We start from the raw sequence: 14,778 nt of genomic DNA on the forward strand, positions 1-14,778 counted from the left end.
GAGAACTCAGGTTGACTTGATAGAGGGGGCAAGCTCATTGGCTGGGGTGGTTCTTCCCAGAAGCCCTTGCATTATCCCACGCCCATTCTCTGGGAGGATAAAAGAGACAGCACTGGGCCCAGAGAGCAGATCGGCCTGGAGAAGGATAAGAGCTGGAGGAGATTCAGAGCCAGGATTCAAGAAGAGGGTCTCTGCATTACATCAGGCCTGATGGGGCTCTCTGCAGGAAGGGAAGTCACTTCTAAGGACAAGAGTTAACAGCAACTGCCTGGAGACAACGGTTCACTACAGGAAGAAGAATCTGTCGGAGAGATTTGAGTAGAAGACACAGCAGATCTCTTCCCAGAGAGTGATCCGGCAGCTTTTGGAGACGACAGCTCGCTACATTTGGCGCCCAACGTGGGGCAAGGACTTTTGCTTATTCTGACAAGAGGAGCTAGACCAGACCTTTGCAATTTGGCGCCCGAACAGGGACAGACACAGTCCTGATTCCAGTGGAAAAGACTCCCATCCAGATCTCAGTCTCTCTGACCCAGAACCGTGAGTAACAAGGAAACTTTGTTAAAGATTAAGTGAGTGTGCTAATAGATAAATAAGGAACTTGTTAAGGGCTAAACCAGGAATCTCTTATAGCTGAAATGGGGCAGATGTTAGCTATATTCAATCCCTGGACCTCAGCCGACTCATCCCCAGCCCCAGAAGCAACCTCAGCTCCACCCCCATTCAGGAGTGGTACTATAGAGAGTATAATCAAGATAATTGAGGAGCAGAGTTTACTTGTAACCTGGGTACAGATTGCTAAACTCTTGGCTGCATTAAGACGCACATCCCCTTGGTTCTTAGAGGAAGAAAAGATAGATGTAGATAAATGGAAGCTAGTGGGATATGAAATGAAAGAATTTCAAGCAAAAAATGGGCCTCGTTCAATTTCTGCAGAAGTATTTTATATCTACAACATAGTTCAATTAGCCTTAAACTATCAAGCAAGTTGTAGGAGAAGGAAAAGTTCTAAAAATGAACAGAGGAGGAAGTGTGAGGAAAAAAGGAAAGATCAAGATCTTTCCCTAGAGCAAGAGGATTTAAATGAGGAATTATGGTATGATTCTCTTGAAGAAGCTTCAACCCTGCCTAGAGAACAGATTATTGACAGGCCCACATCAACCCCACCTTCAGAGATGGAGGAAGAAAGAGGGGAAGAGGCAGAAACACAAACAGAATTGCCTGTGAAGAAGCCTAAGCCTATGACAAGATTAGAAAAAGCATTGGTTAAAGCTAAGAGAGAAGGACAGGATATAAGTGATTTTATACATGCATATCCTGTGATTGAAAATACTGACTCTGTAGGTAAAAAAAGGAGAAGATATGCACCTTTAGATTTGAATAAAATTAAGGATTTGAAAAAAGGTTGTACCCTTTATGGGGCTACATCAGCTTATGTCAAAATGTTACTAGATGGTTTGTCTTATGAAGTCCTAACCCCGAATGATTGGAAATCCATAGCAAGGACATGTCTGGAACCTGGAGAAAATTTATTATGGCTTGCAGAATTTCATGAATTATGTAAAATTCAAGTCAGATGCAATTTGGAAATAGGAGTTAACACACAATTCACTTTTGAGCACTTAGCTGGTGAAGGTCAGTATGGAGAGAATTCGGAACAGATTCATTATACCATGACAATATATGAACAAATTGCTAAGGCTGCAATAAAAGCTTGGGGTGTCCTTCCTGGACAGAAAGATTGTGGAGAGGCTTTCACTAAAATACAGCAAGGTCCCAATGAACCTTTTGCAGATTTTGTGGGACGTTTGCAAACTGCTGTCAAAAGAACTATTGGAGAAAATTCAGCTACAGAAATAATGACCAGACATCTGGCTAAGGAAAATGCCAATGAGATTTGCAAAAGAATTATATGGGGATTAGACAAAGATGCTCCTTTAGAGGAGATCATAAGACGCTGTGCTACAGTGGGAACAAATGCTTTTTACACCCGGACAATGATGAATGTGGAAAGACAGGGTCCCTCCTGGCAAGGGCCTTCTAGAGAAACTCGGCGATGTTTTCAATGTGGAAAAATTGGGCATCTAAGAGCTCAGTGTAGATATGGAGATACAGTGAGAAGACAGGGTGAGAGAAGACCTAAAACTCCATGTCCAAAATGTCACAAGGGCCTCCACTGGGCCTCCGAATGTAGATTGACCCAGGGAAATGAGAGGCGGGGCCCAGCTTCAGCCCCCCAAGTGGGGCATGATGGCAGCCGAGGTTACATCCAGAGAATTTTAAGACATGATCAATCAGCCAAAAGGCAATCAGATGGAAGAAAGGGATTGAAATTAGGAAAAATAGAGTTGTGTGCAGTAGAGACTACCGAGATACTCCCTGGAGAAGTGAAATCTGTTCCTGTTGAGCCTATGGATCCTTTGCCTCCAGGCACAGTAGGCTTGACCATTTCACCTTCTGAGAGTGCCTACAAAACAGTGTCCATCCATACACTGATGTGGGAGACTGGAGAACGTGTATCTAATATCCCAGTCACTAACACAGGCAGACAACGTGTGATTTATCAACCAGGAGAAGTAGTAGCATCAGGCTTATTGTTACGGACCCCTAATAAGCAACCTGGTGATAGTCGCCTAGATTTTGACTCCAATGAACAAAATCCAGGAATATATTGGACAGCAGCTGTGACAGCTGACCGAGCTATGCTTACTATTTATATAAACGGAATACCATTTGAAGGATTGGTAGACACGGGTGCAGATCGTACAGTTATTAGAGGTGCCAATTGGCCCGGTCACTGGCCAAAGATTAAAGCAGACACCTATATGTCTGGGGTGGGAGGATCAATAGCAGCAGAAGTTAGTGCTAGGCCTTTGAGATGGGTATTTGAAGGAGAAACAGGAGCTTTTACTCCTTTTGTGGTTGAAAAAATCCCCATCAATCTGTGGGGAAGAGACATTTTACAGCAGATAGGATTACAAATAAGCACTTCGGCTTTTTAGGCAGGGCTGCTGTTGAAGGCCTACCTGCACTTTCACCAGTTCCTATTCAGTGGAAGACTGATTCACCAGTGTGGGTAGAACAGTGGCCCTTAAGAAGTGATAAAATTCAGGCCTTATTAGACATAGTGCAAGAACAACTTGACCAAGGACACTTGCGGCCTTCTCTAAGTCCTTGGAATTCCCCAGTATTTGTGGTGAAAAAGAAATCTGGAAAATGGAGGATGTTAACTGATCTAAGAAGAGTAAATGAACAGATGGAAACTATGGGAACTCTTCAGCCTGGACTTCCATCTCCTACTCAGTTGCCAAGAGAATGGCCTCTATGGGTTATAGACATTAAGGATTGTTTCTATTCTATCCCTCTAGATAAGGAGGATATGAAAAGATTTGCTTTTTCAGTGCCTAGTGTTAATTTGGCCGAGCCTTATAAAAGATATGAATGGACAGTTTTGCCACAGGGAATGAAAAACAGCCCTACTATGTGCCAAATGTATGTTGCAGCTGCTCTTGCTCCAGTAAGAAAAGCCTTTCCAAAAGTAATATTGTTACATTATATGGATGATATTTTGGGATGTGCACCTGAGGAACAAATGTTAGAGGCATGTCTACAAAGGACCATGGAAACATTAAAGTACTACAAACTGCATATAGCTACAGAAAAAAATTCAAAGACATGCTCCTTTTCAATATTTAGGATATGAAGTATATCCTAAGACACTCACAGTACAAAAGCTTTCTTTAAGAACAGAGAAGTTGAACACCTTAAATGACTTTCAAAAATTAATAGGAGATATCCAATGGATGCGTCCAGTGTTAGGCTTAACTACCAATCAACTACAACCTCTATATGACATTTTAAGGGGAGACAGTGCTTTAAATTCACCATGCCAGCATACAAAAGAAGCACAAAAGGCTTTGAGAGAAGTTGAACTGGCTTTATCCAATGTGGTTGAAAGAGTCACTCAAAAACCCTTGGAAATATCAGTTTTTGCTACAAAAGAGGCACCCACAGCAGTCCTTCATCAAGGAGACAGAGTGATTGAGTGGGTGAACCTCCCAGCACAACCAGAACAAAGCCTTACATCTTACCCAGTGCTTGTGGCTAGGATTTTATTAAAGGCTATTAAGAGAGTAACACAATTATCTGGAATAAGTCCTGAAAAAATATACACATTCTATACCAACGCACAAATTAATGTATGCTGTGAGACCATCCCAGAATGGCAAATTTTATTGGCCACCGCTCCAAATTTTGCACATGGATCTCCATTAAAGATTACCCGGCTACTACATAATTGGCGATGGATTTTTGAAGAAAAGGTTTCTAAGGTTCCTCTTAAAGGACCAACAATCTTTACAGATGCCTCCAAAGAAAATATTTGTGCCATATACTCTCATGATTTAACCATAAAGAGAGTAATCAAGACTCCTTTTCAATCCACTCAACAGAATGAATTATTTGCTATCATGCTAGCTCTTAATTATTACCCAGGAGACGTAAATATAATTACTGATTCAGCCTATTCAGTAGGTGTAGTACAAAGAATTGCCACAGCCCAAATAAAATTTGCAGCCTCTAATATTTATCAGCTCTTTAAGGAACTTCAAGAGCAAGTGAGAAAACATCCAGGCAAGATTTATATCTTGCATGTCCACTCACATAGTGGACTTCCAGGTCCCATTTTTGATGGAAATTCAAAGGCAGATAGCCTTCTAACCATGTTAGCCAGTAGTCCTTTATTTCAGGAAGCACAAGAATCTCATTCTAAATATCATCAGGCTGCTCGAGCTTTACGTTTACAATTTGGAATCACAAGAGAGGAAGCTAGGAGCATAGTAAAAAGCTGTACAGCGTGTCTTCCTTTCCATGCTCCTACACTCCCTCCAGGGAAGAATCCTCATGGTTTGAGACCCAATGAAATCTGGCAAATGGATGTGACCCATTATAAATCTTTTGGTCGTCTATCTTTTATTCATGTCGTGGTAGACACCTTTTCAGGATTCACATTTGCAATGCCAGCAGCAAAAGAGACAGCCCGAGTGGTCACTGAATTCCTTATACAAGCTTTTGCAATTATGGGTGTGCCACAAGCAATAAAAACAGACAATGGACCTGCATATACGTCCAAACATTTTACACACTTTTGTGCACAGTATAAGATTTTACATACCACGGGCATACCCTTTAATCCTCAAGGGCAGGCAATAGTAGAGAGAAGAAACAGAGATATTAAGACACTCCTCCAAAAACAAAAGAAAGGGGGAGCCACAGGTAGCCCTAGGGAACTTCTAAATTTAGTTCTCTATACCATTAATTTTCTAATTTTTGACAAAGCTGCACTGGCTCCGGCAGACAGGTTTTATAACCCACCAGAAGGGCAGTGTCCAGTGCGAGCATCTCCACTGTCCTTAGATAATCGCCAGGTGATGTGGAGAGATCCAGAAAGTGGTGAATGGAAGGGACCAGATAGGTTAACTGCCTGGGGGAGAGGGTTTGCTTGTATTTCTTCAGCAGGAGAAGGAATCAGATGGGTGCCAACGAGTCATATTCGCCTTATCCATCAGAGAGAGACAGAAAAAGAGAAAGACCTCAAAATAAAGGAGAAGATCTAAGAAACATCTGACACTGAAAGAGCATGGATAATAAGAAGACTGTTAAAGAACTTTAAAACCAGCAGGAATCATTGGACTTCCTCACACAAGATGAGACTAATGGACAATGGACTTATGGACATTTATAAATTTTCAATTTATGATTATGTTATATACTTCTAGCATGTGTTATGTTACTATGTTACTATGTGCTTATGTAATTTATGTAATTATCTGTAATACTTCCCATATTGATGGATTTATGTTTCAAGGTCATTTATGTAATTATCTGTAATACTTCCCATATTGATGGATTTATGTTTCAAGGTCATGACTGTCCTATGTTCTAAATCAAAAGAAAGGGGGAGATGTTAGGATTACTAAGTGAGAACTCAGGTTGTCTAGACAGTGACAAGGTGAGAATTCAGGTTTTCTGGACAATTACAAGGTGAGAACTCAGGTTGACTTGATAGAGGGGGCAAGCTCATTGGCTGGGGTGGTTCTTCCCAGAAGCCCTTGCATTATCCCACACCCATTCTCTGGGAGGATAAAAGAGACAGCACTGGGCCCAGAGAGCAGATCGGCCTGGAGAAGGATAAGAGCTGGAGGAGATTCAGAGCCAGGATTCAAGAAGAGGGTCTCTGCATTACATCAGGCCTGACGGGGCTCTCTGCAGGAAGGGAAGTCACTTCTAAGGACAAGAGTTAACAGCAACTGCCTGGAGACAACGGTTCACTACAGGAAGAAGAATCTGTCGGAGAGATTTGAGTAGAAGACACAGCAGATCTCTTCCCAGAGAGTGATCCGGCAGCTTTTGGAGACGACAGCTCGCTACAACCAGGCCTGACCACTGAGCATTTTACCCAATATTCCACTTTCTTAGATGTCCATAAGCCATTCTCCAAGCCAGAATTACATTCCCTCCTTTCACGTTCCTTAATTACATTGAATGATCATTTTAAGTGATACCTTCTCCATGAAGCTTTTCTTCACTTTCCTCCTCACATTACCATAGATTATATTTTTCTAGGAACATGTTGTATTCCCTGAGTTAGTTTTTGTAAGCTCCTAGAGACTTAGAAGTATTTTACTTCAGGCTTTGTATCCCCAGAATATAGTATAGTATTTGGCTCCTTAAAAAAATTTAATGATCTTGAGTAAATTGAAGTTCCAAATGCTTGATTATCCTACACTGACTCTCTTTGCTCACTGCTTGTTTCTCCAAGTATTCCATGAGATGGAAAAATTAAGAGGACCAAAAAAATCCCATTTTAAAGTATCTCCTGGTATATGTTTAAAAATGCACAGTATCTGAATGCCAGCCATAACTTTTTCATTCTGTTGCAGTGAAAACCCTGTTTAATCCTGCTCCTGCCACAGCTGACCTTGATGCACAGTTCTATACTATCTCGGATATTTTCTGCTGCAATGAAAGTGAGGTAATAAAGTAAGAGGGCCTGATCACTTTTTCTTCAGGGATAAAATACAGGGACAGAGCAGAACCATGTGGTCATTTAGACATTTGATCACTTTGGGCAAAGTTGGAAGTGAATAGCTTCATTGTAAATGGGGATTAATAAAAACCTACCTCCCAAAGTTGTTATGAGTACAGTCCCATCCTTTGTGTCACTTTAATTCACAATCCCAAACTTATCCTGCCTCTTCTCTTACCTTACTTCTTATATCCAATCACTAAATCTTGCCAATTTTATCTTCACAAAATTTCTCAAATCCACTTCCTTTTCTCCCTAACCCAACCTTATCCCTCATCACCTATTGCCTGAACTATTACATTCTTTCATTATTGGTTTTTTCCTCCAAAGCATCTCATCTCTAATCTCACATCTACACAACTGACATTTCTAAAACAGAACGTGACTGTGTTTCCTTCCTTACCCAAAAAGCTCTATTGGCTTCCTTTTGCATCTAGAATAAAAAGCAAACTCTTGTGTTTGCTTTTTAAAACCCTTCATAAATCTGGCACCTGGCTGCTTACCTTTCTAGGCTTATTGTACATCACTCTCTTTAAAGCCTGCTTTCTTCCATCAGTCTAGTTTATTTGATACTTACTACATATAACATTCCATGTACTGTCTTCATGATTTTCCATAGATCTACAAGGCACTCTCTGCCAAAACTCATCTGCTCAGATGGCACTTCTGGGAAGCCTACCATAATCTACCTAGACTCGTTCCCTACACTCAAAATTACTTTAAGATATAAGTACAGGGAATACTTCATTTCTGTCTTCATATCCATAGCACCTAGCAAGAGTGCCTAGAAGACAGGCACTTAAAAAATGCTTGTTAAGCTTAGTGTTAGTGTTATTAAGCTATTAGTTATATATTTGAATCCCCAGCATCCAGCAGAGAAACTTGTTTTTTTTCCTCAATAGCATTTCATTTTTCTAACAACAAGTAAAGATAATTTTCAACATTCATTTTTGAAAGACTTTGGTTCCAATTGTTTTTCTGCCTTCTTCCCTTATCTCCCTCTCCCCTCTCCAAGACAGCATGCAATCTGATATGAGTAAATATGTGTATTCCTTTTAAATGTATTTTCAATTTTGTCATGTTGTACAAGACATGTACAAGAAAAAGCAAACCAAAAGAGAAAAAACTATGAGAAAGAGAAACCAAACCAAAAAAAGAAAGAAAGAAAGAGAAAATACTTTGCTTTGTTCCACATTCCATCTCCATAGTTCTCACTCTGGATGAGGATGACATTTTCCACCCCAACTCTATTGGAATTGTCTTGAATCATCATCTTGCTTGAAAGAGCCAGTTCCCTCACAGTTAATCATCACATAATGTTGTTGTTGCCATGTACAATGTTCTGGTTTTACTCCCTTCACTCAGCATCATTTCATGTAATTCTTTCCAGACTTTTCTGAAATCAGTTTATCATTTCTTATAGAACAACAATATTCCATAACATTCGTATACCATAATTTATTCAGCCATTCCCCAATTGATGGGCATCCACTCAGTTTCCAGTTTCTTGCCACTACGAAAAGGATTGCCACAAACATTTTTACACATGTGGGTCCCTTTCTCTCCTTTAAGATCTCTTTGGGATATAAGCCCAGTAGTAGCACTGCTGGATCAAAGGGTATGCACAGTTTGATAGCCCTTTGGGCATAGTTCTAAATTGCTCTCCAGAATGGCTGGATCAACTCACAACTCTACCAACAATGAGTTTTCCTACATTCCTTCCAACATTTACCCATTATCTTTCCTGTCATCTTAGCCAATCTGATAGGTGTGAATGATATCTCAGAGTTATTTTTAATTTGCATTTCTCTAATAGTGATTTAGAATATTTTTTCATATAACTAAAAATGGCTTTAATTTCTTCATCTGAAAATTGTTCCTATCTTTTGACCATTTATCAGTTGGGGAATGACTTGTATGCTCATAAATTTGAACCAATTCTCTCTATATTTTATAAATAAGGCCTTTATCAGAAACACTAGCTATTAAAATTGTTTTCCAACTTTCTGCTTTCCTTCCTATCTTGACTGTATTGGTTTGGTTTGTGCAAAACTTTTTTTTTTAAATATTCTATTTTATTTTGCTTTTTATTTTCAAAATGTATGCATAGTTTTCAACATTTACTCTTGCAAAACCTTGTGTTTCAATTTTTTTCTCCTACCTCCTCTCTTAGACAAGTAATTCAATATGTGTTAAATATGTGCAATTCTTCTATACATATTTCCACAATTAAAATGCTATACAAGAAAAATCAGATCAAAAAGTGGGGAAAAAATGAGAAAAAAAAAAAAGCAAGCAAACATCAACCAAAAAGGTGAAAATATGGTGTTGTGATTTACATTCCATCCCAACAGTCCTCTCTTTACATGTAGATGGCTCCATCACAAGTCTATTAGAATTGGCCTGAATCACCATATTGTTGAAAAGAACCACATCCCTCAGAATTGATCATCCCTTAATCTTAGTATTGCTATATACAATGTTCTCTCGGTTCTACTCAGTTCATGTAAGTCTCTTCAGGACTTTCTAAAATCATCCTACTGATCATTTTTTATAGAGCAATAATATTCTAAAACATTCATATACCATAACTTATTCAGCCATTCTCCAATTGATGGTCATCCCCTCAGTTTCCAATTCCTTGACACTACAAAAAGGGCTGCTACAAACATTTATGTGCAAAAACTTTTTTATTTGATATAATCAAAATTATTCATTTTATATTTCATAATGTTCTATAGTTCTTCTTTAGCCATAAATTTCCCCTTTTCTACAGATCTGACAGGAAGACTATACTTTGTTGTACTAATTTGTTTATAGTATCACCCTTTATGTCTAATTCATGAACCTCTTTCAACCTTATCTTGGTATAGAGTGTTAGATGTTGGTCAGTGCCTAGTTTCTGCCATACTTTTTTCTAATTTTCCCAGCAATTTTTGTCAGATAGTGAGTTCTTATGTTTAGGTTTATCAAATCATAGATTATTATAGTAATTGTCTATTGTGTCTTGTGTACCTAACCTATTCTACTGGTATACTACTCCATTTCTTAGCCCCACACAATTTTATGACCACTACTTTATAGTATAGGTTTAGGTCTGATATAACTAGGCAACGTTCCTTTGCTTTTTTTTTTTTTTTTCATTAATTTCCTTGAAATTCTTGACCTTTTGTTCTTCCAGATGAATTTTGTTATTATTTTTTCCAGTTCTATAAATTTATTTTTGGCAATTTGATTGGTACGGCACTAAGTAGATTCATTTAGGCAAAAACTGTTATTTTTATTCTATTATCTTGTACCCATGAGCAATTGATATTTTTTCAACTTTATTTAACTTTGTTTATATAAAAATCATTGTTACTGTGTTCATATAGTTTTTGGCTTTTCTTGACAGATTGATTCCCAAATATTTTATCTACAGTTATTTTAAGTGGGATTTCTCTTTCTCTAAGATTCTCTAAATATAGCATCATATTATCTCCAAAGAGCAATAGTTTTATTTCCTCATTACCTACTCTAATTCCTTCAATTTTTTTTTCTTCTCTTATAAGCAGAGAAGCTTGTGTGAGTTTAATAATACTTAGTATGCCTGAGGTGCTTAATAAATATTTTTTGATTTATAATGCTTCCCTTGTTTACAAGTCCATCTCCCTGGAAAGAGAGGAATCAAAGAAGTATATAGGAATGGGCTTCATTCTGAGCGAAAATAATTGCTTTCAAAGTGATAAGAACCTTGGAAAGAAGCCAAGGAAATAATTTTGGACCTAATTCTGTTTTTCATTGAACTTGCTTGAACCAGATTCTGTAACTCTATGATAAATCCAGTTCTACTTTTTAGGAAAGATCCCTTTCTTTCTTTTTTTTTTTTTTTTTTTTTTTTTTTTTTTTTTTTTTTTTAATTATAGCTTTTTATTTACAAGATATATGCATGTGTAATTTTACAACATTGACAATTGCCAAACCTTTTGTTCCAATTTTTCCCCTCCTTTCCCTCACCCTCTCCCCCAATGGCAGGTTGATCAATACATGTTAAATATGTTAAAGTATAAATTAAATACAATATATGTATACATGTCCAAACAGTTATTTTGCTGTACAAAAAGAATCGGACTTTGAAATAGTGTACAATTAGCCTGTGAAGGAAATCCAAAATGCAGGCGGACAAAAATCGAGGGATTGGGAATTCTATGTAGTGGTTCATAGTCATCTCCCAGAGTTCTTTCTCTGGGTGTAGCTGGTTTTACTGCTCTATTGGAACTAATTTGATTCATCTCATTGTTGAAGAGGGCCACATCCATCAGAATTGATCATCATATAGTATTGTTGTTGAAGTATATAATGATCTCCTGGTCCTGCTCATTTCACTCAGCATCAGTTCATGTAAGTCTCTCCAAGCCTTTCTGAAATCATCCTGCTGGTTATTTCTTATAGAACAATAATATTCCATAACATTCATATACCACAATTTATTCAGCTATTCTCCAACTGATGGGCATCCATTTAGTTTCCAATTTCTGGCCACTACAAATAGGACTGCCACAAACATTCTTGCACATACAGGTCCCTTTCCCTTCTTTAAGATCTCTTTGGGATATAAGCCCAATAGCAACAATGCTGGATCAAAGGGTATGCACAGTTTGATAACTCTTTGAACATAGTTCCAAATTGCTCTCCAGAATGGCTGGATATATTCACAATTCCACCAACAATGTATCAGTGTCCCTGTTTTCCCACATCCCCTCCAGCATTCTGCATTATCTTTCTCTGTCATTCTAGCCAATCTGACAGGTGTATAATGATAAAAGATCACTTTCTTTACCCATGATTCTAAGTTGGAACCAGTCATACTACTAACCATGAGGCTCATTGATGAACACCTTCATTCCCTGTACCCTTTTAGGATCACATCACTTCTTTTTACTTATCAGAAGCAAATGCTTCCTCTCTCCTTATTTTAAAGCTTATACCATTTCTTGCTCCCTCTCCTTCTCTTCCCAATACTATTAAATTGCCTGCTTTTCCTCATTGGAAAATGCCTTCCCACCAGACCTTTAGTTATATGACACATTGGACTTTCAATATCCAGGTTGTTCCTCATTGTACTGAAGTTCCCTGACATGCCTATTCTAATTTTTGGGCCTGCACAAACTTCTAGGCTCTGTCTAGACATCAATAGGACCAAATATCTTCATCTTCTTTTCTGCCTACCACAATTCCTTTCCTCTTTGTCTTCCTGAAGTTCTATCTTTTCATCTGTCATCAGCTTCTGGGTTTACATGTTCCACTATAAAGATTTCATACATATTCAGGTTTCTCTCCAATTCCACCTACATTCAGTATTTCTCTGTCTATCCTCATCTCTGAGTCTTCATACACACTTGTGGGCCGTAGATGGGCTTTTGTTCCTTCTGTGTTCCTATTGGTTTTAAAGACCAAATCCTAGAAACAGCTTAAATGTATGGATTCTCATTATTATGGTATGAACTCAGTAACTGCTGCTACTGCCTAAACAAAAACCATTCTAATGAGACAGAAAAGCTTCAATCTGGAGATAGGAAAAAAAGGAAAACCTGATGCCTCTGAACGTAAGCTATTAGTAGATGCTTAGTAAGTACTTGTTGGCTGATTTTAAAGGAAATTACACAGGAGGATTTTTCATCCTACATGCTATTCTATCTTTATAAATAGTTAAGTAGTATTTTTTTCAAAAATCATTAGGTACGAATCCAATACCAGAATTATAATATCTTTGAGTCTTCCTGGTACCTAACTTTAGATTGAGTTTCTTCCTTACATACTGGGAATATTTTAAAGTCTTAATTAAAGTTGGAGGCTTAGACTAAATGTTTGACTGCCATACCCTGTCTATGTGAGACTGTACCATACCTACAAGCAATGCCCTGACCAAGAAGCTATAAATGCTTCTTCATACATGTAAATGGAAATTTCCTCCCTCCCATCCTCAGTCCTCCAGTCATGTTTTTTTCCTCTTATAATTTTCCATAGGAACTGAAATGCTCTTAAAAGAAATTTCTTCCCCATCCCAATAAGTGTGCTTACTGAAGTCTTAATAATTCATTTGGTAAACTACAAGCATCTAGTCCTCATGGAATCATGTGATTTTAGAGTTGGAAAGTACTACAGATCATCTAGTGCAACTTCCTATACCATATAAGTAATTACCCATATAACATAGGGATAACTGGGTACCCATCCCATCTGATACTTACTGGCTATATGACCTGGGGCAGATCATTTAACTTCTCTCCTTCTCGGTTTCATCATCTATAAAAAGAGCATAATAATAGTTATATCTATTAACATCACAGAGTTGTAAGATTCTAATAAGAGAATATATTTCAAAAGCCTTAAGCTATTAAAACTTAAAATTACACTAAAAATTTTGGGGCACCAAAGTATTTTTTTAAATGCTACATAATTATCAACTGTTGCTATTATGATTATGCATATAAAATATTTTGCATTTGCTTTGAAAGCTCTACACAAATGTCATTTGTTCTCACCTATAATGTAATCCAGTTTTAGTGTCATCACCATTTTACTTTCATCAGGAGTCTCAAAATCTAATTTAAAGGAATAAAAACAGTTTTATTATAAAACAACTTCAAGCAAATTGGTACAAATTATTTATTAATGACTTTTCCATTTGATTTCTAGGCTGAAATTTTAACTGGGCTTACAATTAGTAGCCCTGCAGCAGCTGGAAAGGCTGGATCAGTGCTGATCGAAAGGGGTTGCAAGATAGTAATCATTACCCTAGGTGCTGAAGGATGTGTGTTTGTATCAGCCGAAGAACCTGGCCCAAAGCATATTCCCACACAGAAGGTCATCAAACCTGTGGATACTACGGTATGTTTTGAAATTTCAGCAAACTTTTTTTTAAGCATTTTGGGAACATCTTAGAGTGAGAATATGAAGGCCTAGGAAGCCAGTGAAGTAGAATAGCAGGACTACTGACCAAATTAGAAGCTTTAGATTCCAATTCAGTGATCCAACCAAATCCTTCTTTACAACTCTCCAAACATTTGTTTTATAATAAAAAACCTGTAAATTGGTAAATCTGTGAAAAGAAATTTTTAAAATATCTTTTCTAGCTCTCTCTCATAGAATTCTTAGAAGTTAAAAAAAAAGAAAAAAGAAAGATATGCTTTGTCACCAAAAATAATGGGAAAGAAAAGATTTGGAAGCTTTGATTATAAGGACTGAAAGTTATTTTGTATTTTTGTTTCATGAGTTGCTTTGGCTGAACCCTTAATCAACTAGTAGATATTCTAAAAGTGATAAGCTAATCCAAGCCCTGGTTCTATGCTGAAAACCTAACTCATACTTTCCTGAAATAACTTTTAAGGACTCATGGTTACATCCAGGACCCAATGAGGCATTAAATTACTTTGCTCAGATATCTTTTAGTTGTAGGAACATAAAACAATGCATCTTCTTCAGCCCATAATAGAAGAGGAAAGTGATCAAAGGAGTTTCTCCATGACACAGTCTATAAAATCCTATTTCTTCAGCTGAGAAATAATGGTGGCTTAGAAAAAGCCAACAGTTTGAAGAAATCCTTCTAGAAAATGTTACGTATTTGTACCAAGTTACTTCAGCAAGTATTCATCAAGTTGTTTTTTTTTCCCTGTAATTTTTTTTAATAATGGAGATTCCCTCTGTATGTT

The 14,778-nt window shown here is 37.6% G+C and overlaps 1 protein-coding gene across 1 annotated transcript in view; it reads left to right on the plus strand.

The window, feature by feature from the left end:
- RBKS (ribokinase) overlaps positions 1 to 14,778 on the plus strand; it is a 135,492-nt gene that overhangs the window by 78,522 nt on the left and 42,192 nt on the right. The window contains 2 exon segments of the mRNA XM_074288296.1: positions 6,942 to 7,033; positions 13,766 to 13,957. Of these exon segments, the coding sequence (XP_074144397.1) occupies positions 6,942 to 7,033; positions 13,766 to 13,957 (284 nt within the window).

This window comes from Sminthopsis crassicaudata, chromosome 2, assembly GCF_048593235.1.
Source record: "Sminthopsis crassicaudata isolate SCR6 chromosome 2, ASM4859323v1, whole genome shotgun sequence".
Classification (NCBI taxonomy): domain Eukaryota; kingdom Metazoa; phylum Chordata; class Mammalia; order Dasyuromorphia; family Dasyuridae; genus Sminthopsis; species Sminthopsis crassicaudata.